The following is a 25294-nucleotide window of genomic DNA, read 5'->3' as shown; positions in this document are numbered from 1 at the left end:
CCGTCTCTCCATGTATCTCTATTATCGGGGGCCGTCTCTCCATGTATCTCTATTATTGGGGGCCGTCTCTCCTTGTATCTCTATTATCGGGGCCGTCTCTCCTTGTATCTCTATTATCGGGCTGTCTCTCCATGTATCTCTATTATCGGGGCCGTCTCTCCATGTATCTCTATTATCGGGGCCGTCTCTCCATGTATCTCTATTATCGGGGCCGTCTCTCCATGTATCTCTATTATCGGGCTGTCTCTCCATGTATCTCTATTATCAGGGCCGTCTCTCCATGTATCTCTATTATCAGGGCCGTCTCTCCATGTATCTCTATTATCAGGGCCGTCTCTCCATGTATCTCTATTATCGGGGGCCGTCTCTCCTTGTATCTCTATTATCGGGGCCGTCTCTCCATGTATCTCTATTATTGGGGGCCGTCTCTCCTTGTATCTCTATTATCGGGGCCGTCTCTCCTTGTATCTCTATTATCGGGGCTGTCTCTCCCTGTATCTCTATTATCGGGGGCCGTCTCTCCATGTATCTCTATTATCGGGGGCCGTCTCTCCATGTATCTCTATTATCGGGGCCGTCTCTCCATGTATCTATTATCGGGGCCTTCTCTCCGTGTATCTCTATTATCGGGGCCGTCTCTCCATGTATCTCTATTATCGGGGCCGTCTCTCCATGTATCTCTATTATCGGGGCCGTCTCTCCATGTATCTCTATTATCGGGCTGTCTCTCCATGTATCTCTATTATCAGGGCCGTCTCTCCATGTATCTCTATTATCAGGGCCGTCTCTCCATGTATCTCTATTATCAGGGCCGTCTCTCCATGTATCTCTATTATCGGGGGCCGTCTCTCCTTGTATCTCTATTATCGGGGCCGTCTCTCCATGTATCTCTATTATTGGGGGCCGTCTCTCCTTGTATCTCTATTATCGGGGCCGTCTCTCCTTGTATCTCTATTATCGGGGCTGTCTCTCCCTGTATCTCTATTATCGGGGGCCGTCTCTCCATGTATCTCTATTATCGGGGGCCGTCTCTCCATGTATCTCTATTATCGGGGCCGTCTCTCCATGTATCTATTATCGGGGCCTTCTCTCCGTGTATCTCTATTATCGGGGCCGTCTCTCCATGTATCTCTATTATCGGGGCCGTCTCTCCATGTATCTCTATTATCGGGGCCGTCTCTCCTTGTATCTCTATTATCGGGGCCGTCTCTCCTTGTATCTCTATTATTGGGGCCGTCTCTCCTTGTATCTCTATTATCGGGGCTGTCTCTCCCTGTATCTCTATTATCGGGGGCCTTCTCTCCATGTATCTCTATTATCGGGGGCCTTCTCTCCATGTATCTCTATTATCGGGGCCGTCTCTCCTTGTATCTCTATTATCGGGGCCGTCTCTCCTTGTATCTCTATTATCGGGGCCGTCTCTCCATGTATCTCTATTATCGGGGGCCGTCTCTCCATGTATCTCTATTATCGGGGGCCGTCTCTCCATGTATCTCTATTATTGGGGGCCGTCTCTCCTTGTATCTCTATTATCGGGGCCGTCTCTCCTTGTATCTCTATTATCGGGCTGTCTCTCCATGTATCTCTATTATCGGGGCCGTCTCTCCATGTATCTCTATTATCGGGGCCGTCTCTCCATGTATCTCTATTATCGGGGCCGTCTCTCCATGTATCTCTATTATCGGGCTGTCTCTCCATGTATCTCTATTATCAGGGCCGTCTCTCCATGTATCTCTATTATCAGGGCCGTCTCTCCATGTATCTCTATTATCAGGGCCGTCTCTCCATGTATCTCTATTATCGGGGGCCGTCTCTCCTTGTATCTCTATTATCGGGGCCGTCTCTCCATGTATCTCTATTATTGGGGGCCGTCTCTCCTTGTATCTCTATTATCGGGGCCGTCTCTCCTTGTATCTCTATTATCGGGGCTGTCTCTCCCTGTATCTCTATTATCGGGGGCCGTCTCTCCATGTATCTCTATTATCGGGGGCCGTCTCTCCATGTATCTCTATTATCGGGGCCGTCTCTCCATGTATCTATTATCGGGGCCTTCTCTCCGTGTATCTCTATTATCGGGGCTGTCTCTCCATGTATCTCTATTATCGGGGCTGTCTCTCCATGTATCTCTATTATCGGGGCTGTCTCTCCATGTGTCTCTCGTGGAGCCTCTCTCTGCTGCTGCCTGTGATCCCTTCCTTGCACTTCGCTCTGGTGGAGCCGCTCTCTGCTGCTGCCTGTGATCCCTTCCTTGATCTTCGCTCTGGTGGAGCTGCTCTCTGCTTCTGCCCGTGATCTCTTCCTTGCTCTTCGCTCTCATGGAGCTGCTCTCTGCTGCTGCCTGTGATCCCTTCCTTGCTCTTCGCTCTGGTGGAGCTGCTCTCTGCTGCTGCCTGTGATCTCTTCCTCGCTCTTCGCTCTCGTGGAGCCGCTCTCTGCTGCTGCCTGTGATCCCTTCCTCGCTCTTCGCTCTCGTGGAGCCGCTCTCTGCTGCTGCCTGTGATCTCTTCCTTGCTCTCGTGGAGCCGCTCTCTGCTGCTGCCTGTGATCCCTTCCTCGCTCTTCGCTCTGATGGAGCTGCTCTCTGCTGCTGCCTGTGATCCCTTCCTTGCTCTTCGCTCTGGTGGAGCCGCTCTCTGCTGCTGCCTGTGATCTCTTCCTTGCTCTTCCCTCTCATGGAGCCGCTCTCTGCTTCTGCCTGTGATCCCTTCCTTGCTCTTCGCTCTCACGGAGCCGCTCTCTGCTGCTGCCTGTGATCCCTTCCTTGCTCTTCGCTCTCACGGAGCCGCTCTCTGCTGCTGCCTGTGATCCCTTCCTTGCTCTTTGCTCTCATGGAGCCGCTCTCTGCTGCTGCCTGTGATCCCTTCCTTGATCTTCGCTCTGGTGGAGCTGCTCTCTGCTTCTGCCCGTGATCTCTTCCTTGCTCTTCGCTCTCATGGAGCTGCTCTCTGCTGCTGCCTGTGATCCCTTCCTTGCTCTTCGCTCTGGTGGAGCTGCTCTCTGCTGCTGCCTGTGATCTCTTCCTCGCTCTTCGCTCTCGTGGAGCCGCTCTCTGCTGCTGCCTGTGATCCCTTCCTCGCTCTTCGCTCTCGTGGAGCCGCTCTCTGCTGCTGCCTGTGATCTCTTCCTTGCTCTCGTGGAGCCGCTCTCTGCTGCTGCCTGTGATCCCTTCCTCGCTCTTCGCTCTGATGGAGCTGCTCTCTGCTGCTGCCTGTGATCCCTTCCTTGCTCTTCGCTCTGGTGGAGCCGCTCTCTGCTGCTGCCTGTGATCTCTTCTTTGCTCTTCGCTCTCATGGAGCCGCTCTCTGCTTCTGCCTGTGATCCCTTCCTTGCTCTTCGCTCTCACGGAGCCGCTCTCTGCTGCTGCCTGTGATCCCTTCCTTGCTCTTCGCTCTCACGGAGCCGCTCTCTGCTGCTGCCTGTGATCCCTTCCTCGCTGTTCGCTCTCGTGGAGCCGCTCTCTGCTGCTCCCTGTGATCCCTTCCTTGCTCTTTGCTCTCGTGGAGCCGCTCTCTGCTGCTCCCTGTGATCCCTTCCTTGCTCTTTGCTCTCGTGGAGCCGCTCTCTGCTGCTCCCTGTGATCCCTTCCTTGCTCTTCGCTCTCGTGGAGCCGCTCTCTGCTGCTGCCTGTGATCTCTTCCTTGCTCTTGTGGAGCCGCTCTCTGCTGCTGCCTGTGATCCCTTCCTTGCTCTTCGCTCTCATGGAGCCTCTCTTCTGCCTGTGATCCCTTCCTCACTCTTTGCTCTCGTGGAGCCGCTCTCTGCTGCTGCCTGTGATCCCTTCCTCGCTCTCGTGGAGCCGCTCTCTGCTGCTGCCTGTGATCCCTTCCTCGCTCTTCGCTCTCGTGGAGCCGCTCTCTGCTGCTACCTGTGATCCCTTCCTTGCTCTTCGCTCTTGTGGAGCCGCTCTCTGCTGCTGCCTGTGATCTCTTTTTTGCTCTCGTGGAGCCGCTCTCTGCTGCTGCCTGTGATCCCTTCCTCGTTCTTCGATGTTGTGGAGCCGCTCTCTGCTGCTGCCTGCGATCCCTTCCTTGCTCTTCGCTCTAGTGGAGTCGCTCTCTGCTGCTGCCTGCGATCCCTTCCTTGCTCTTCGCTCTCGTGGAGCCGCTCTCTGCTGCCTGTGATCCCTTCCTCGCTCTTCGCTCTCGTGGCTGCTGTCTGTGATCCCTTCTTCGCTCTCGTGGAGCCGCTCTCTGCTGCTGCCTGTGATCTCTTCCTCGCTCTTCGCTCTCGTGGAGCCTCTCTCTGCTGCTGCCTGTGATCCCTTCCTTGCTCTTCACTCTCGTGGCTGCTGCCTGTGATCCCTTCCTCGCTCTTCGCTCTCGTGGAGCCGCTCTCTGCTGCTGCCTGTGATCCCTTCCTCGCTCTTCGCTCTCGTGGAGCCGCTCTCTGCTGCTGCCTGTGATCCCTTCCTTGCTCTTCACTCTCGTGGCTGCTGTCTGTGATCCCTTCCTCGCTCTTCGCTCTCGTGGAGCCGCTCTCTGCTGCTGCCTGTGATCTCTTCCTTGCTCTCGTGGAGCCGCTCTCTGCTGCTGCCTGTGATCCCTTCCTTGCTCTTCGATCTTGTGGAGCCGCTCTCTGCTGCTGCCTGTGATCCCTTCCTTGCTCTTCACTCTCATGGAGCCGCTCTCTGCTGCTGCCTGTGATCCCTTCCTCGCTCTTCGCTCTGATGGAGCTGCTCTCTGCTGCTGCCTGTGATCCCTTCCTTGCTCTTCGCTCTCATGGAGCCGCTCTCTGCTTCTGCCTGTGATCCCTTCCTTGCTCTTCGCTCTCACGGAGCCGCTCTCTGCTGCTGCCTGTGATCCCTTCCTCGCTGTTCGCTCTCGTGGAGCCGCTCTCTGCTGCTCCCTGTGATCCCTTCCTTGCTCTTTGCTCTCGTGGAGCCGCTCTCTGCTGCTCCCTGTGATCCCTTCCTTGCTCTTTGCTCTTGTGGAGCCTCTCTCTTCTGCCTGTGATCCCTTCCTTGCTCTTCGCTCTCGTGGAGCCGCTCTCTGCTGCTGCCTGTGATCTCTTCCTTGCTCTTGTGGAGCCGCTCTCTGCTGCTGCCTGTGATCCCTTCCTCGCTCTCGTGGAGCCGCTCTCTGCTGCTGCCTGTGATCCCTTCCTCGCTCTTCGCTCTCGTGGAGCCGCTCTCTGCTGCTGCCTGTGATCCCTTCCTTGCTCTTCGATCTTGTGGAGCCGCTCTCTGCTGCTGCCTGTGATCCCTTCCTTGCTCTTCACTCTCATGGAGCCGCTCTCTGCTTCTGCCTGTGATCCCTTCCTTGCTCTTCACTCTCATGGAGCCGCTCTCTGCTGCTGCCTGTGATCCCTTCCTCGCTCTTCGCTCTGATGGAGCTGCTCTCTGCTGCTGCCTGTGATCCCTTCCTTGCTCTTCGCTCTGGTGGAGCCGCTCTCTGCTGCTGCCTGTGATCTCTTCCTTGCTCTTCGCTCTCATGGAGCCGCTCTCTGCTTCTGCCTGTGATCCCTTCCTTGCTCTTCGCTCTCACGGAGCCGCTCTCTGCTGCTGCCTGTGATCCCTTCCTCGCTGTTCGCTCTCGTGGAGCCGCTCTCTGCTGCTCCCTGTGATCCCTTCCTTGCTCTTTGCTCTCGTGGAGCCGCTCTCTGCTGCTCCCTGTGATCCCTTCCTTGCTCTTTGCTCTTGTGGAGCCTCTCTCTTCTGCCTGTGATCCCTTCCTTGCTCTTCGCTCTCGTGGAGCCGCTCTCTGCTGCTGCCTGTGATCTCTTCCTTGCTCTTGTGGAGCCGCTCTCTGCTGCTGCCTGTGATCCCTTCCTCGCTCTCGTGGAGCCGCTCTCTGCTGCTGCCTGTGATCCCTTCCTCGCTCTTCGCTCTCGTGGAGCCGCTCTCTGCTGCTGCCTGTGATCCCTTCCTTGCTCTTCGATCTTGTGGAGCCGCTCTCTGCTGCTGCCTGTGATCCCTTCCTTGCTCTTCACTCTCATGGAGCTGTTCTCTTCGCGCAGATAAAACCTCTTTGTGGAGAGAAGAATCTTGTATCGTTTTTCGTCTCTTTTATGTTTTCCCTCCAGAGGAAAAGTTGCGTTTGTTTCCAGCCGCTGACGTCAGGACGATCTCATCGCGTCCCGGGTGGATGATTCATAGATCGGGCCGTAGAATGTTCGAACTCATTTTTGTTTTTCGGTCCTTCCCCAATTTCAGTATCTCTGCGTGCTGTCCATGTAATGCAGAGAGGGTCTTGTAGTCAGGATTGTCCTGTACCTTGTCGTAGATTCTTAGTGCAGTTTCTGCACAAGCTCTGCTTTACTAAATCCTGGCCTAATACTTCTGACAGCTGAAGATTTGTTACACTGTATCCAAGCCAAGAACTATCAAGACAAAATAAAGCCACGGCCAAAGATCATGCCCTAAAAGTTGCCGTGGCTTCAGCGTGCCTTTGTGACCGTGCATTCTTTAAGGTCCAATATGGCATCGCAGTACTATGGGACACATTTATTATTATTATTATTATTATTATTATTTATTGTTATAGTGCCATTTATTCCATGGCTCTTTGCATGTGAGGAGGGGTATACATAATAAAACAAGTACAATAATCTTAAGCAATACAGGTCATAACTGGTACAGGAGGAGAGAGGACCCTGCCCACGAGGGCTCACAATCTACAAGGGATGGGTGAGGATACAGTAGGCGAGGGTAGAGCTGGTCATGCAGCGGTTTGGTCGATCTGTGGTTACTGCAGGTTGTAGGCTTGTCGGAAGAGGTGGGTCTTCAGGTTCTTTTTGAAGATTTCGATGGTAGGCGAGAGTCTGATGTGTTGTGGTAGAGGGTTCCAGAGTAGGGGTGATACGCGAGAGAAATCTTGTATACGATTGTGGGAAGAGGAGATAAGAGGGGAGTAGAGAAGGAGATCTTGTGAGGATCGGAGGTTGCGTGTAGGTAAATACCGGGAGACGAGGTCACAGATGTATGGAGGAGACAGGTTGTGGATGGCTTTGTATGTCATGGTTAGGGTTTTGTACTGGAGTCTCTGGGCAATGGGGAGCCAGTGAAGGGATTGACAGAGGGGAGAGGCCGGGGAATAGCGGGGGGACAGGTGGATTAGTCGGGCAGCAGAGTTTAGAATAGATTGGAGGGGAGCGAGAGTGTTAGAGGGGAGGCCACAGAGCAGGAGGTTGCAGTAGTCAAGGCGGGAGATGATGAGGGCATGGACTAGGGTTTTTGCAGATTCTTGGTTGAGGAATGAACGGATTCGTGAAATATTTTTAGTTGAAGTCGGCAGGAAGTGGAAAGGGCTTGGATATGTGGTTTGAAGGAGAGATCAGCGTCAAGGATTACCCCGAGGCAGCGAGCTTGTGGGACTGGGGAGAGTGAGCAGCCATTTACTGTAATGGTTAGGTTCGTTGGGGAGGTCGTGTGAGATGGGGGAAAGATGATGAATTCTGTTTTGTCCATGTTAAGTTTGAGAAATCTAGCAGAGAAGAAGGATGAAATAGTGGACAGACATTGAGGGATTCTGGTTAGTAGGGAGGTGATATCTGGTCCAGAGATGTAGATCTGTGTGTCATCAGCATAGAGGTGATTCTGAAAGCCATGAGATTTTATGAGCTGTCCCAGGCCAAAGGTGTAAATGGAGAAGAGCAGGGGCCCTAGGACTGAACCTTGTGGGACTCCGACAGATAGGGGGCTAGGTGAGGAGGTGGTGTGTGAGTGGGAGACGCTGAATGTCCGGTCTGTTAGGTATGATGAGATCCAGGATAGGGCCAAGTCTGTGATGCCAAGGGATGAGAGGGTCTGTAGTAATAGGGAATGGTCCACTGTGTCAAAGGCAGTCGACAGGTCGAGGAGGACAGTAGTGTAGAAGGCAGAGGACAGGTCCAGGAGGAGGACAGAGTAGTGTCGCTTGCTCTTGGCGGTTAAGAGGTCGTTGGTGACCTTAGTTAGGGCAGTTTCAGTGGAATGGTGTGACCAGAAGCCAGATTGTAAGCGGTCAAAGAGGGAGCAAGAAGAGAGATGGGAGGACAGTTCAAGGTAAACGTGTTGTTCCAGTAGTTTGGAGGCATAAGGGAGAAGTGATATAGGGCGATAGCTAGATACAGAGGATGGGTCAAGAGAGGGCTTTTTGAGGATAGGTGTGATGGAGGCATGTTTAAAGCTTGAGGGGAAAACACCAGTTGTTAGTGATAGGTTGAAGAGATGGGTTAGGGTTGGGATGAAGACTGTGGTGAGGTTTGGGATGAGGTGGGATGGGAGCGGGTCAAGAGCATAGGTGGTGAGATGCGATCTTGAGAGTAGAGTGGAGAGTTGATCTTCTGTAATGGTGGAGAAGTTGGTTTTGGAGGTGGAGGGCTGGGAAGTCGGGAGGAAGGGCTCTGGGGGTTGTTGACCAAAACTGTCTCTGATGCTATCAATCTTCTGCTTGAAAAATGAGGCAAAGTCTTCAGCGGAGATAAGTGGGGAGGGAGGAGGTGCTGGGGGACGGAGGAGAGAATTGAAGGTGTTGAATAACTGTTTAGGGTTGTGAGACAGGGAGGATATGAGAGATGAGAAGTAGGTTTGTTTAGCTGTGGTGAGTGTGGTCTTGAAAGTAGTGAGGGATTGTTTGAATGCGATGAAGTGCTCGTTGGAGTGGGATCTTTTCTATCTGCGCTCAGCAGCTCTGGAAGCTCGCCTTAGTTCTTTGGTCAGGCTGGTGTGCCAGGGTTGTCTGTTGATTTTGTGAGCTTTGGTATGTGTAAGTGGGGCAGCAGATTCCAAAGCTACAGCTATTGTGGTGTTATATAGAGCGGCAGCGTCATCCGCATTGTGTATGGAACTTATGTTTGTGAGAGGGAGGAGGGATTCAGAGAATGAATGTAGGTCAAGATGTTTAAGATTTCTGCGAGGGTGTGAAAGTTTGTGGGGTGGGGATTGTAGACATGGAGTGGAGAGAGATGAGAATGTGAGAAGGTTGTGGTCAGAGAGTGGAAGAGATGAGTTAGAGAGGTTAGATAGGGAGCAGAGGCGGGTGAAGATGAGGTCCAGTGTGTGACCATCTATGTGGGTGGCTGCAGAAGACCATTGAGTGAGGCTGAAGGAGGAAGTGAGAGATAGAAGTTTAGTGGCAGCTGAGAGGGAAGTGTCAATGGGGATGTTGAAATTGCCCATGATGATAGTGGGGATGTCCGCAGAAAGGAAATTTAGTAGCCAGGTGGTGAAGTGGTCAAAGAAGGTGGTGGCTGGCCCTGGGGGGCGGTAAATGGCAGCCAGTTGGAGGTTGGGGGGAGTAGATGCGCACAGAGTGCACCTCAAAGGAAGGGAGGGTAACAGAGGGTGGCAGTGGGATTGGGGTGAAGGAGCAGTTACTGACAGGAGAAAACCAACTCCTCCGCCATGCTTGCTGCTGGGGCGGGGTGTGTGGGAAAGGTGGAAGCCACCGTAAGAGAGTGCAGCAGGGGAGGCTGTGTCAGAAGGGGTGAGCCAGGTTTCGGTGATGGCGAGGAAGGAAAGTTTGGTAGTAACAAAAAGATCATCGATGTAGGAAAGCTTGTTACAGACAGAGCGAGCGCTCCACAGAGCTCCTGTTAGTGTAGTGGTCCCCAACCTTTCTGACCTTGAGAGCCACATTTAGCTTAGAGAGAGGGTCGCGAGCCACATTCAGCACTGAGAGAGGGTCGTGAGCCACATCCACCCCCTTCAAACTAGGGTCAACCAAAGCCCCCATTACAGGTATAATGATAACAGGTATAATGACAACCAAAGCTTTTCCACAGAAATCACTCCAAAGCAGTAGACTGAGATCCAGGGGTTCCCACAATACCCCCATTCAGTATTCTCCCAGCAAGGACTCCCAACACACTGTCACATCCAACTTTGAGCACCTCCTCTAACAGGTAGTACCATCCTCCAGCGTACCATACCTAAAACATCTCTAAATCCCAAAGACCAGTAAATGTGCATCCAGATCTGCACTCCTGTGCAGGGCTACTCACAAAATTCACCATTTTGAGATGTGCTCTTCATACCTGTTTGCTAGACCTGGACCTAATCCAACAAGTTGGCAGACAGTCGCGAGCCACAATTCATGGGGCCGCGAGCTACATGTGGCTCCCGAGCTACAGGTTGGGGAGCCCTGTGTTAGTGGGACAGGGGAAGCGGGGGCTGGGCGAATGGGTATAATGTTAGAGAGGTTACGGAAGTTTGTGTTGGAGCATGGATGGGAGGTAGAAATGACTGTGGGAATATGGTGAGGAGGACCAGGATTTGGAGAGATATCACCCGCAGAGAGAAGGAGCAGAGAAAGTGTTAGCAGGTGGGAGCAGGAGAGGGCATGAGGGGGCTGCCTGTGCTTTGAGACAGAGGATTGTATGTTGAGGAACAGTTCTGAGGAGGAGGTGAGATGGATGGGGAGAATTGAAGAGGAGATGAACAGTTCCTTACTTGGTGTGGGGATTGGGGGAGGTAGCAGAAAGTGAAAGATTATAGGGGTAAAAGTGACAACAAACAGAAACATTGTTTGCAGTGACTGGCCAGTTCCCTTCAGTTCCCTTCAGGTTCAATTCAGGTTTTAATTCTAATGTAATGCACACTTTTAGGACACACTTCTAGGGATCACACTGCAGACTAAAGTCATGCAGACTTTAGGCTACGTTCACATTTGTGTTGTGCACCGCAGCGTCGGGCGCTGCAGCGTCGCCGCATGTGTCATGCGCCCCTATATTTAACATGGGGGCGCATGGACATGCGTTGTGTTGCGTTTTGTGACGCATGCGTCTTTTTGGGCGCACGCGTCAGGGCGCAGAGGACGCAGCAAGTTGCATTTTTTTTTGCGTCCAAAATCATGCAAAAAAAAGGACGCATGCGTCACAAAACAATTCGTTTTGCATGCGTTGTGCGTTGCGTCGCCGATGCGTCGCCGACGCAACACACAACAACGCAAATGTGAACGTAGCCTTAGCTATGCAATATATGTACAACTAAGTGCGTTCAGGTGTGAAGCAGAGAGGAGTGGTCTCTGCTCATCTTGGTCAGAGAATTAAGGGTGGACCAGATGCATACAATCAAGCCTGAGTAAACAAGGTCATAAATAACACTGGGTAAGCTGGGGTGAGCTGAAAGGCATACCATGTGAAAGCAGCAGGGGGAAGTCTATGTGCAAAGCTGGGTGATGTACTATGTGCACTTCATAGACAGACAGCAGGAGAGCTGGGTGGATGAACATACCTGTTGGAAGAATAGAGATGCTTGTTAGAGTGCGATGGTGGCAGGTAGCAGGGCACAGTCTGTAGACATCTTTCAGGTTTAAATTCTAATGTAATCCACACTTTTAGGACACACTTCTAGGGATCACACTGCAGACACCTTTGTAGCAAACCTTCAGCTGTGAAAAGTACTGGATCTGTACAGATTTCTAACCTGTGGATGTAAACAAAATATTTTCATCTCTGACATCAAGCAGAGATTAACCTCTCCTCTCATGGCCAGTTCATCATTTTTTTTCACTTCCCTCTTTCAAAGTGGGGAACTTTTTTTATTTACCTACTTAAAATCTTTTTTTTTTTTTTTTTTTACTTTATTTATTTTATTTTTACTTATTTTATTATGTTTTATGTTTACTATTTATTTTATGTATTTTTACTTTTTATTTATTTTTACTTTTTATTTTTTTACTTCTTTATTTTAAATCTTTTTTACTTTTTTTATTTTTCCATCGACGCAGCCGTGCAAGGGTTTATGTGAGAAGAGTCGTAGTTTTGAATGACACCATCCACTTTATTTAATTAATGTATGGTGGCATGAAATGGGGGGGAAAAATAAAGCAATTCCCAAATTGTTTATTTTTTTCTTTTCGGTACACTGTTCATGGTGTCCATTAAGTGTTACAAATAATTCTTCAGCACAACACGGTTACGGCAATACCAAACTTTTTTTTTTTTTTTTTTTTTCAATAAAAAATGTGAGTTTTTTTCTTTTTTTTTTTTTTTTCCTCCATGTTTTGAGACTGATAACCTTTTTATTTTTCTGCTGCTGAAGCTTTGTGAGTCTTAGCTCTGATCTCTTCAGTTTGCTGTGTACACAGGCTATATAACGTGGGACAGGGGCGGCTCGGGTCCTGAGCCCGCTTCATACACCTGCACCCGACATTGTGTAATGCTGCATCAAAAGTCGCATCCAGATAAAATCATGGCTGCTGTTCCCTGACATTGCGCCTAGCATCAAATTGAGCAGCCATTTATACATCCTCTTTAACTTTTAAGGGGTTAAAAAGGGATTTCTGTAAAAGTTAGGCACCTAATACTGTAGAAACGAAATTTGCTAGTCTGAAAAAGAAGAGCTGCAGTGTAAAGCACTTGAAGGTCAAGGCGTCGCAGACATGGAGCTCAGACCACCTTAGACTCCAATAGACGGTGCAGTGAATCTGGAGTCACGGATCGCAGCCAATCCTTAATACACAAAAGCTGAAGATCAGCAGACGAGGATCGACCCCCAAGGTGGGGATGATGTAGCTATAAAAATTACCTGTGCGCCAATCTTACCCTGTACACTCTCTTTCTATGAACCAGCAGGCTCAGGATGAGCGTTGCTGTAACTTGCTGTCAGCCTGCGTATATTTTGTTGTCTCTTTTCATCCTGTATCACCTGTACAGAGGATTTTTCTACGCGTAGTACAAATGTCTTTTGTTTGGAAACACTTGACATTTGACCGTCGCCTCTCACATACAAAATTTACAAGATTTTGTTATTTTTCTGGTTTTGCCTTTTTTTTTTTTTTTTTTTTTTTTTTTTAGCAGCTGGATCGTTTTGTGCTCTGAATCGAGTTGCACTTCTTTAAAAAAAAAAAATCTATAAACTCTGTGGAATAAAAAAAATAGAGTAAACTACAAGGGATTGTTGCCGCTACGAGCCAGCAGCGAGTCAGGCAGGTGTTCAGTTAACTATAGATTGTCTACATATCCAGAAATCTATTCATTAGGATGTAACGTGCGTCGGGGTGGGGGGTCCTGGCATCGGAGCAACCCCACACAATACCTGTGAGCTGGAATAACCTGAAGGCAATCTCCATTTCTTCATGCAATCACATCCCCCTGATTTGCAGCTCGCACGCTGCTCCCTCATTTAAGACGAGTGTTTTTTTGTTTTTTGTTACCAAGATATAAGGTTTTTCTGCTCTCTCACAGAGAGTGAATGGAGCCGAGGAGCCCAATGCCAGACATACACTCCTTTCCCTGGATCTTTGGGGATCTCCCGCAATCAAGAAGTTATCCACATCTTGGTACATATATTTAACGTTTCAGTGTCTAATCTTGTTGTGTCCAGAGTTACTGATTGTTTGATTCCTCCTGTAGATTCTGCCATGGGTCCTCTGCTCTCTTTTTATGCTGCTTCTATGTATTTGATTCCCCCCTCCTCCTGCAGATTCTGACAGGTGTCCTGAAAAATATCCCCAGAATTGTTGGATTTCAGTGATTGACAAAAAGATGTTGCTTTTTTGTAGTCCCCGCCCCCCCCCCCACTCCATATTAGAAAAATATTGTCAATATCTCTTTTGAATAATAGTAGATGATGATAGATGGGATGAGAGTATATGTGATTAGCCCCAAAGTCTGCCATCAACAGGTTTGCACAGCTTGGGGTTAAACGTGTCCCCATCACGGTACCTTTACATTGTAGAAAACTGAAAGCATTGTTGTTTAGATTGAATTGCATACCCCTGTGGTCTGAGACCTGCTCATCTTTTAGGTGGGGATTACTTTCTAGATAATGTTATGGGCTCCTGTCCTAATGTACATTACAGACCAAAAGTTTGGACACACCATCTCATTTAAAGATTTTTCTGTAATTTCATGACTATGAAAATTGTACATTCACACTGAAGGCATCAAAACTATGAAATAACACTTGTGGAATTATATACTTAACAAAAAGTGTGAAACAACTGAAATTATGTCTTTTATTCTAGGTTCTTCAAAGTAGCCACCTTTTGCTTTGATGACTGGTTTGCACATTCTTGGCATTCTCTTGATGAGCTTCATGAGGTAGTCACCGGGAATGGTCTTCCAACAATCTTGAAGGAGTTCCCAGAGATGATTAGCACTTGTTGGCCCTTTTGCCTTCACTCCGCGGTCCAGCTCACCCCAAACCATCTGGATTGGGTTCAGGTCTGGTGACTGTGGAGGCCAGGTCATCTGGTGTAGCACCCCATCACTCTCCTTCTTGGTCAAATAGCCCTTACACAGCCTGGAGGTGTGTTTGGGGTCATTGTCCTGTTGAAAAATAAATGATGGTACAACTAAATGCAAACCGGATGGAATAGCATGCCGCTGCAAGATGCTGTGGTAGCCATGCTGGTTCAGTATGCCTTCAATTTTGAATAAATCCCCAACAGTGTCACCAGCAAAGCACCCCCACACCATCACACCTCCTCCTCCATGCTTCACGGTGGGAACCGGGCATGTAGAGTCCATCCGTTCACCTTTTCTGCGTCGCACAAAGACACGGTGGTTGGAACCAAAGATCTCAAATTTGGACTCATCAGACCAAAGCACAGATTTCCACTGGTCTAATGTCCATTCCTTATGTTCTTTAGCCCAAACATGTCTCTTCTGCTTGTTGCCTGTCCTTAGCAGTGGTCTCCTAGCAGCTATTTTACCATGAAGGCCTGCTGCACAAAGTCTCCTCTTAACAGTTGTTGTAGAGAAGTGTCTGTTGCTAGAGCTCTGTGTGGCATTGACCTGGTCTCTAATCTGAGCTGCTGTTAACCTGCGATTTCTGAGGCTAGTGACTCGGATAAACTTATCCTCAGAAGCAGAGGTGACTCTTGGTCTTCCTTTCCTGGGGCGGTCCTCATGTGAGCCAGTTTCTTTGTAGCGCTTGATGGTTTTTGCCACTGCACTTGGGGACACTTTCAAAGTTTGCCCAATTTTTGGGACTGACTGACCTTCATTTCTTAAAGTAATGATGGCCACTTGTTTTCCTTTACTTAGCCTTTGTATTTGGCAAGAAAAAAGCAGCTAACAGTCTATTCAGTAGGACTATCAGCTGTGTATCCACCAGACTTCTGCTCAACACAACTGATGGTCCCAACCCCATTTATAAGGCAAGAAATCCCACTTATTAAACCTGACAGGGCACACCTGTGAAGTGAAAACCATTCCTGATGACTACCTCTTGAAGCTCATCAAGAGAATGCCAAGAGTGTGCAAAGCAGTCATCAAAGAACCTAGAATATAAGACATATTTTCAGTTGTTTCACACTTTTTTGTTAAGTATATAATTCCACATGTGATAATTCATAGTTTTGATGCCTTCAGTGTGAATGTACAGTTTTCATAGTCATGAAAATACAGAAAAATCTTTAAATGAGAAGTTGTGTCCAAACTTATGCTCTGTACTGTAGGTTTTAAATTGTTGTTGTATAGCTATGAGACGTCTATGGTGATAAATAGCAGGATTTCAGTCTGGGAGTAAATCTGCACTTCTGTAATCAGCTGTGTGGAGTGTGAGAGTTACCGTAACCTGGTAAGGTGGTGATATATTTTTGGAGCAGAGATCCAAATAATGCAATAAATGAGTGGATGTCAGAGATCAGGGGGCGACCTGAAAGGTTATTGAGTTTCTTATGTATGTTGTATAAATGGTAGAAAAATGGAGTCCATCAGTCAGAGATTGATCAGTCAGTGATGCCTCTGGCTGCTGCTATTACAGGACGATGCTGGCTGTGTAGCACAGCCTCCATCTTCCTGGTATGGTGTGGGCTCTGCGCCTGATCCTATTTCGTGCATCAGCACCAAATACGTGACTTACGATTGTTGCATGTCAGGAAACAGGAATAGAAAAACGTGGCTGCTTTCTTCCAGAAACAGTGCCACCCCATTCCACAGGCCTTGAGCGGTATTGCTGCTTAGCGGAATTAAATGAAGCTTATCTGCAATACCAGACACAGCCATGTTCAGGGGTGGTGCTGTTCCGGAACAACATCCAGCTTGAAGCTTTTATGGAGTCATTCTTGGAATGATTGATCTCCTCTGCTCCCTCATCAGCTCCAATTGCCCGGACATGAGGCTTCCAGTTTGTGCGCCGTCTCCCTTACACTCACCTGCCTTCCTAATTATCCGCAATTAGATCCAATCTCCGCCGCGCGTCACATGACACTTTACTTCCTTGGCTCCTGTCGCTTAAATCAATGGAGCCCATTAGGCTTCTACCAAGTGTCCTTCGGAGCCGTCCTCTGACTGTCGTCCAAATGGGATTTTTATTTTTAGGCGTTAATTAATCCTCATGTGGGACACTTGATAAATCCTTCCGGGGGTCGCGATCAGAGCGCCCGTCTCATCCCCAACCCTAATATCGTGGACCGTGAAGATGTAATGACCTATAAAAAGTGATGTCATTGTGAGAAACTCAGAGGCAATGGGGTTATTGCTCCAGTCTGAGGCCTCACAGCAGCACAGAGTATTTCAGGAGATGACTTTGCTGATGTTATAACTTCAGATGCTGTTTGTGAGAACATGGCTGCATGTGATAGGAGCAGCGGCACCGAGCATTGGCTATGGAGGCAGAGGTAGTAGATGGGTTCCTGTAGCACAGAGTATTTCAGGAGAGGAGTGTGCTGATCTGGGGGGCGGGAGTTGTCGTGATGATGCAAGGACATGAGTCAGCGGAAAATAGAGGGGGGGTCACAAGGGTCCCAGCGGCACAGAGTATTTCAGATAAGCCTTTTGATCTCATGGGGTGTGACATGGTAGAAAGAGCCCCAGCAGTGCAGAGTATTTCAGAAGAGGAGGGTGTGATCCTGTATGATGTAACTAGATGACACTTGTGTTTATTACTGATGGCCTATCCTTAGAATAGTTGCAAGGTCTGCAGGAGCACAGAGTATTTTGTGAGCGTGCCAACCTTTTAGGAGGCTGAACGATGCATAGGGGAAGGAGAAGGTTGTCCCAGCAGCACAGAGGAGTTCAGGAGACAAGCCCTCTCATGTGATGACTGTAGTGAGGACAGAGACGCATGGAGCAGGGGCGAGGTCATGGGAGGAAAGCGCATATGGCCAGGGTCCTCAGCAGCACAGAGGAGTTCAGGAGGGGCGTGTGACAGAGATTTACATGGCGGATGAAGCAGAGATCCCCGCAGCGCAAAGTATTTCAGACGAGGAAAGTGCTGATCATGTGTTAGGTCATTCTGGGGGTTACATGGATAGGAGGATCAGGGTCCCCAGCAGCACAGAGCATTTCAGAATTGAAGAATGATGATTTCTATGTTCTATTTTGTGCGCTGCCCCCTGATGTAATGATGTCAGAGCTTGTGATCGGCACACAGAGGAGGTCGGGAGCTTTATCCTTCTCTCCAATGCTTTCAGTTACTGCTGTTGATGGATCCCTGGAATTTCTGCTCCTGTGCGGATATTCCGGCCCCGGGATCATTAGATAATGTCATTAATCCCGGATCCCCTTTGCCCCTGATATCTGCAGCTTCCATTATTGCGATGTCACCCGCTGATGGCTCCGATGGTTGGTGACATTGACGTTGCCATCACAGGGCTAGCTGATTTATTACCGTCACCCCAGGTCTTGTCCTTTACCATTCGCCATTGTCCTACTTGGCTGCGGCGAGTATCCGGAGCCGCTCCACCAGGGATGAAGTTATTAAGTCCCGGTCCTGTCCGTCCTGCTCCAGACGTTGGGACAATGTAGATAAATGCAACTTCATTCCTCTAATTAAACAGCTATATTTAATACAGAGGCGCCTGTGTGGAGCCCGGAGCACCCGGCTGCACGCCACTCCGCCACCCCGGCAATGTCCGCTTATCTGCTGAGCTTGCAGACTGCGCATCCTTTGTTCTCGCAGATACATAAAAGGCGTGCAATTTATTTTTGCCGAGGAAATCCATCACACGAGGCGACTCGGGCCCAGATAGGAGAGGTAGATGGATCGGGCGGGCGGCGATTCCAGCTGGAGAGGTAGATGGAGCGGGCGGCGATTCCGGCAGCAGAGGTAGGTGGAGCGGGCAGCGATTCCGGCAGCAGAGGTAGATGGAGCGGGCAGCGATTCCGGCAGCAGAGGTAGATGGAGCGGCGGCGATTCCAGCAGGAGAGGTAGATGGAGCGGGCAGCGATTCCGGCAGCAGAGGTAGATGGAGCGGGCAGCGATTCCGGCAGCAGAGGTAGATGGAGCGGGCGGCAATTCTGGCAGGAGAGGTAGATGGAGCGGCGGCGATTCCGGCAGGAGAGGTAGATGGAGCGGACGGCTATTCCGGCAGGAGAGGTAGATGGAGCGGCAGCGATTCCGGCAGGAGAAGTAGATGGAGCGGCGGTGATTCCGGCAGGAGAGGTAGATGGAGCGGGCAGCGATTCCAGCAGGGGAGGTAGATGGAGCGGCGGCGATTCCGGCAGGAGAGGTAGATGGAGCGGGCAGCGATTCCAGCAGGGGAGGTAGATGGAGCGGCGGCGATTCCGGCAGGAGAGGTAGATGGAGCGGGCAGCGATTCCGGCAGGAGAGGTAAATGGAGCGGCGACGATTCCGGTAGGAGGGGTAGATGGAGCGTTCAGCGATTCCGGCAGGTCCAATCACAGTGTGTGACTCCGTGCAGGAAGAGAGATCGATAAGCCCTTCATCAGGAGAGGCCGGGGAAGAGGACGAGGTCTGCAGCCCTGACACGGGCCGCGCTGACGGGGACATCATTCAAGGTCACCCAGTAGCTGATTAGCCCTTAAAGGGATTGTTCCATAAACACTGATCAAGGATAGGCGATATATGTGTGATTGGCGAGTCCAGCTGCTGGGGTCCCAGAGTTCAGTGTGAACGGAGCTGTAGAGTGCTGGTAGGGCCAAGGCTTAATTTACTAATTATATAGGAATAATGGACTCAAACGCTCACTATGCTCCACTCACTGTCTATAGGACTGGTGGTCTCATGCGCTCACTATGCTCCTTTCACTGCCTATAGGCCGGGTCGTCTCACACACTCACTATGCTGTATCTATAGGACTGGTGGTCTCACGCGCTCACTATGCTCCACTCACTGTCTATAGGACTGACTACCGCTCCATTCACCGCCTATAGGACTGGTGGTCTCACATGCTCACTATCGCTCCATTCACTTCCTTATAGGAGTGATGGACTCACATGCTCACTATGCTATACTCCCTGTCTATAGGACTGGTGGTATCACACTCACTACCGCTCCATTCACTGCCTATAGGACTGGTGATCTCACATGCTCATTATCGCTCCATTCACTTCCTTATAGGAGTGATGGACTCACATGCTCACTATGCTCTACTCACTGTCTATAGGACTGGTGGTATCACGCTCACTATGCTCCACTCACTGTCTATAGGACTGGTCGTCTCACACGCTCACTACTGCTTCAATCACCATCTACAGGACTGGTGGTCGCACAGGCTCACTACCGCTCCACTCACTGTCTATAGGACTGGTGGTCTCACACGCTCACTATGCTCCACTCACTGCCTATAGGACTGGTGGTCTCACATGTTCACTACCTCTCCATTTACCGTCTTTAGGACTGGTGGTCGCACAGGCTCACTACTAACCCTTCACTGTCTATAGGAGTTGTGGGCACATACGCTCACTACCACTTCATTCACCATCTATAGGACTGATGATCGCACACATTCACTATGCTACACTCACTGTCTATAGGAGTTGTGGGCACATACGCTCACTACCACTTCATTCACCATCTATAGGACTGATGATCGCACACATTCACTATGCTACACTCACTGTCTATAGGAGTTGTGGGCACACACACTCGCTACCCCTCCATTCACCGTCTATAGGACTGGTGATCGCACAAGCTCACTATGCTCCAATCACTGCCTATAGGACTGGTGGTCTCACATGCTCACTACCGCTCCATTTACCGCCTTTAGGACTGGTGGTCGCACAGGCTCACTACTAACCCTTCACTGTCTATAGGAGTTGTGGGCACACACGCTCACTACCCCTCCATTCACCGTCTATAGGACTGGTGATCGCACATGCTCACTATGCTGCAATCACCTCCTTTAGGACTCGTAATCTCTTATGCTCAGCACTGCTCTAGGGGGAATTGGCCCCTGTTCTCGGGATCATTGGGGAGTTCCAGTAGCCGGGACACTCAGCAATTATACATTTATCCTTTCTGAGGATGGGTGATGATTATTTATGGGACAACCCTGTTTAGTGGCCACAGTTGAGGAATAAGTCAAAGCTCTCTCAATGCACAACTTATAATACCGCCCTGTCTCTCCCCCAACGTCATGTGCTGTTTATAATACTATGGCCTTATTATGTGGCTGAGGACCAGACGAGGGATTGTTTGGCCAGTAAGTGGAATTCGTAAGGGCTCCGAGTGGAATTAATATAAAAAAAAACAAAAAAAAAATAGTATTCCCCTCCACCGATCCACAAAACACTCCCATACACTCTGCCTACTTTCCTGCCCGTCTACTTTCTGTCCAGCCTCCACATACAGGACATGCCCTCTCCTCCACTCACTGGTCGCAGCGTTGACCCGCCTGAATGCCTGAGCGGCATTTCTTGTGTGTAAGCCGAGAGATGAAAATGAGCCCCGCGACTTAGGAGCGCAGGGAAGGTCTCGGCAGGGCTCTACGTAGACAACACCTAGGTCCCGGCAGGGCTCTACATAGACACCACCTAGGCCCCGGTAGGGCTCTACATAGACACCTCCTAGGCCCCGGCAGGGCTCTACATAGACACCACCTAGGCCCCGGCTGGGCTCTATATAGACACCTCCTAGGCCCCAGCTGGGGTCTATATAGACACCACCTAGGCCCCGGCTGGGCTCTATATAGACACCTCCTAGGCCCCGGCCGGGCTCTACATAGACACCTAGATCACAGCAGGGCTCTACATAGACACCACCTAGGCCCCGGCTGGGCTCTACATAGACAGCTCCTAGGCCCCGGCTGGGCTCTACATAGACACCACCTAGGCCCCGGCAGGGCTCTACATAGACACCACCTAGGCCCCGGCTGGGCTCTACATAGACAGCTCCTAGGCCCCGGCTGGGCTCTACATAGACACCACCTAGGCCCCGGCAGGGCTCTACATAGACACCACCTAGGCCCCGGCTGGGCTCTACATAGACACCACCTAGGCCCCGGCTGGGCTCTACATAGACACCTCCTAGGTCCCGGCCGGGCTCTACATAGACACCACCTAGGCCCCGGCAGGGCTCTACATAGACACCTCCTAGGTCCCGGCAGGGCTCTATATAGACACCTCCTAGGCCCCCGCAGGGCTCTATATAGACACCTCCTAGGCCCCGGCCGGGCTCTACATAGACACCTAGATCACAGCTGGGCTCTACATAGACACCACCTAGGCCCCGGCTGGGCTCTACATAGACACCACCTAGGCCCCGGCTGGGCTCTACATAGACACCTCCTAGGTCCCGGCCGGGCTCTACATAGACACCACCTAGGCCCCGGCAGGGCACTACATAGACACCACCTAGGTCCCGGCAGGGCTCTACATAGACACCTCCTTGGTCCCGGCCGGGCTCTACATAGACACCACCTAGGTCCCGGCAGTGCTCTACATAGACACCTCCTAGGTCCCGGCAGGGCTCTATATAGACACCTCCTAGGCCCCCGCAGGGCTCTATATAGACACCTCCTAGGTCCCGGCAGGGCTCTATATAGACACCTCCTAGGTCCCGGCCGGGCTCTACATAGACACCTCCTAGGTCCTGGCAGGGCTCTACATAGACACCACCTAGGTCCCGGCAGGGCTCTACATAGACACCTCCTAGGCGCCGGCTGGGCTCTACATAGACACCTCCTAGGTACCGGCAGGGCTCTACATAGACACCTCCTAGGTCCCGGCAGGGCTCTATATAGACACCACCTAGGTCCCGGCTGGGCTCTACATATACACCACCTAGGCCCCGGCTGGGCTCTACATAGACACCTCCTAGGTACCGGCAGGGCTCTACATAGACACCTCCTAGGTCCCGGCAGGGCTCTATATAGACACCACCTAGGTCACGGCCGGGCTCTACATAGACACCACCTAGGCCCCCGCAGGGCTCTATATAGACACCACCTAGGTCCCGGCTGGGCTCTACATAGACACCTCCTAGGTCCCAGCCGGGCTCTACATAGACACCTCCTAGGTCCCGGCCGGGCTCTACATAGACACCTCCTAGGTCCCGGCCGGGCTCTACATAGACACCTCCTAGGTCCCGGCCGGGCTCTACATAGACACCTCCTAGGTCCCGGCAGGGCTCTATATAGACACCTCTTAGGTCCCGGCAGGGCTCTATATAGACACCTCCTAGGCCCCTGCAGGGCTCTACATAGACACCACCTAGGTCCCGGCAGGGCTCTATATAGACACCTCCTAGGTCCCGGCAGGGCTCTATACAGACACCTCCTAGGTCCCGGCAGGGCTCTATATAGACACCTCCTAGGCCCCCGCAGTGCTCTATATAGACACCTCCTAGGTACCGGCAGGGCTCTATATAGACACCACCTAGGTCCCGGCAGGGCTCTACATAGACACCACCTAGGTCCCGGCAGGGCTCTACATAGACACCTCCTAGGTCCCGGCAGGGCTCTACATAGACACCACCTAGGTCCCGGCAGGGCTCTATATAGACACCACCTAGGTCCCGGCAGGGCTCTACATAGACACCTCCTAGGTCCCGGCAGGGCTCTACATAGACACCACCTAGGTCCCGGCAGGGCTCTACATAGACACCTCCTAGGTCCCGGCAGGGCTCTACATAGACACCACCTAGGTCCCGTCAGGGCTCTATATAGACACCTCCTAGGTCCCGGCAGGGCTCTATACAGACACCTCCTAGGTCCCGGCAGGGCTCTATATAGACACCTCCTAGGCCCCCGCAGTGCTCTATATAGACACCTCCTAGGTACCGGCAGGGCTCTATATAGACACCACCTAGGTCCCGGCAGGGCTCTACATAGACACCACCTAGGTCCCGGCAGGGCTCTACATAGACACCTCCTAGGTCCCGGCAGGGCTCTACATAGACACCACCTAGGTCCCGGCAGGGCTCTATATAGACACCACCTAGGTCCCGGCAGGGCTCTACATAGACACCTCCTAGGTCCCGGCAGGGCTCTACATAGACACCACCTAGGTCCCGGCAGGGCTCTACATAGACACCTCCTAGGTCCCGGCAGGGCTCTACATAGACACCACCTAGGTCCCGTCAGGGCTCTATATAGACACCTCCTAGGTCCCGGCAGGGCTCTACATAGACACCTCCTAGGTCCCGGCAGGGCTCTACATAGACACCACCTAGGTCCCGGCAGGGCTCTACATAGACACCTCCTAGGTCCCGGCTGGGCTCTACATAGACACCTCCTAGGCCCCCGCAGGGCTCTACATAGACACCTCCTAGGTCTAGAGGAATAAAGACCCAGGATTGTCTCCACACAGCAGTTTTCTTTTATACCCAGCTCTTTTATTACTCGAATGACTTGACTTTTGCTCACTTGGCTCATTTGAGAAGATATTTTCACCCTTTTTTACCTTTTCATTGTTTTCTCCTCCCGTTTTTCAGAGAAGAAGGACGTGGCGCAGAGTCTGGAAAGTTACACCTCCAAATGTGCAGGAACCATGGAACCGATCCAGTTGCCCGAAGGCCTGAATCTGCCGCCCGTGCCCTTCACTAAACTGCCCATTGTCAGGTTTGTGCCATTTTTTTTTCCTTTTTCTTGGTACTTGTTCTTCAAAACCAGATAACTTTATACAAAGAATTGCCTTCTGGTTCTGGACAAAACACTCGTCTCCTCCAGAGACCCGGGGCAGCAATACAACAAGAACGGTACAAGGGACGTCGCTCAGTGCCGGGCAACAGAAGGTTTAACCTCATCACTGCCAGGCAGCTCCGCGTCCCATAAGCCGGATCTTTGATCTGCTCATACACAACATTTCTGGAATGGGGTCGCCTCCGCAGCGTGACTGTCACCCCCTCTCTGCCTCTCATCTTCACAACAAAGGGGGAGGGTTCTGAAAAGGTGACAGTACCATGTGCAGGCGGCTGCTCCACTTTCCCAGTGTTACCCATTATGCGAACAATACGAAATAAAGCCAAGAAGAATGGCAGCAATAAGATAGCCCATCCCCCGACAGTGCGGGTGATCACTGGGAAAAAAGCACATTGGTGCTTAGGGATTCCAACACCTTCAAAGTGAACACCCTGCCATGAAAATGGGTGCAGAATTCTGTGCCCATTCATTGCCCAATATGTCATTATGGTGGTGATGGCTTTGTGTTACTGATACAAATTTATGTGACATCACTGTGTGCATTATCCCTGTACTGTGACGTCACTGTGTGTATTATCCCTGTACTGTGACGTCACTGTGTGCATTATCCCTGTACTGTGACATCACTGTGTGTATTATCTCTGTACTGTGACGTCACTGTGTGCATTATCCCTGTACTGTGACGTCACTGTGTGCATTATCCCTGTACTGTGACATCACTGTGTGTATTATCTCTGTACTGTGACGTCACTGTGTGCATTATCCCTGTACTGTGACGTCACTGTGTGCATTATCCCTGTACTGTGACGTCACTGTGTGCATTATCCCTGTACTGTGACATCACTGTGTGTATTATCTCTGTACTGTGACGTCACTGTGTGCATTATCTCTGTACTGTGACGTCACTGTGTGCATTATCCCTGTACTGTGACGTCACTGTGTGTATTATCTCTGTACTGTGACGTCACTGTGTGCATTATCCCTGTACTGTGACGTCACTGTGTGCATGATCTCTGTACTGTGGCGTCACTGTGTGCATGATCTCTGTACTGTGACGTCACTGTGTGTATTATCCCTGTACTGTGACGTCACTGTGTGCATGATCTCTGTACTGTGGCATCACTGTGTGCATGATCTCTGTACTGTGACGTCACTGTGTGCATGATCTCTGTACTGTGACGTCACTGTGTGCATGATCTCTGTACTGTGACGTCACTGTGTGTATTATCAGTGGCCACAGTAATGTGGCCCTAGTCCACGTTTTTCCACGGGGCCCTGTGGTTACTGTCTCTGAATTCGGCTACTAAATATGAACCTAAATCGCTCAGTTATCAGTGTTTGCGGCTCACGACTCCCCCATATTACCTGGACTGTCACCGGATTATCAGATGATGGATTACCGGTAGTTCTTGGTTCCGGCATACTGATGACGCCATTATTTCTGCTTTTCTCCAGGTCGGTGAAGCTTCTGAATCTGCCGATTATCTTACGGCCTCAGAAGGTGAAGAATTTACTGGGGCAGAAACTTTCCACAAAAAGCCCCTTCATCTACTCCCCGATCATCGCCCACAACCGCAGCGAGGAGAAGAATAAGATCG

At 50.8% G+C, this 25294-nt stretch overlaps 1 protein-coding gene across 2 annotated transcripts in view; it reads left to right on the top strand.

Annotated features, from left to right (window-relative positions):
• Positions 1–25294, top strand: part of TRAPPC9 (trafficking protein particle complex subunit 9) — a 576113-nt gene that overhangs the window by 51172 nt on the left and 499647 nt on the right. For both annotated transcript variants that reach the window (XM_077271277.1, XM_077271278.1), the window contains exons 10-11: positions 23489–23615; positions 25152–25294. In XM_077271277.1, coding sequence (XP_077127392.1) covers positions 23489–23615; positions 25152–25294 — 270 coding nt within the window. The remainder of the gene's footprint in view (positions 1–23488; positions 23616–25151) is intronic.

This window comes from Ranitomeya variabilis, chromosome 6 (assembly GCF_051348905.1).
Source record: "Ranitomeya variabilis isolate aRanVar5 chromosome 6, aRanVar5.hap1, whole genome shotgun sequence".
NCBI lineage: Eukaryota > Metazoa > Chordata > Amphibia > Anura > Dendrobatidae > Ranitomeya > Ranitomeya variabilis.
This window is presented reverse-complemented; position numbering and strand designations above follow the sequence as displayed.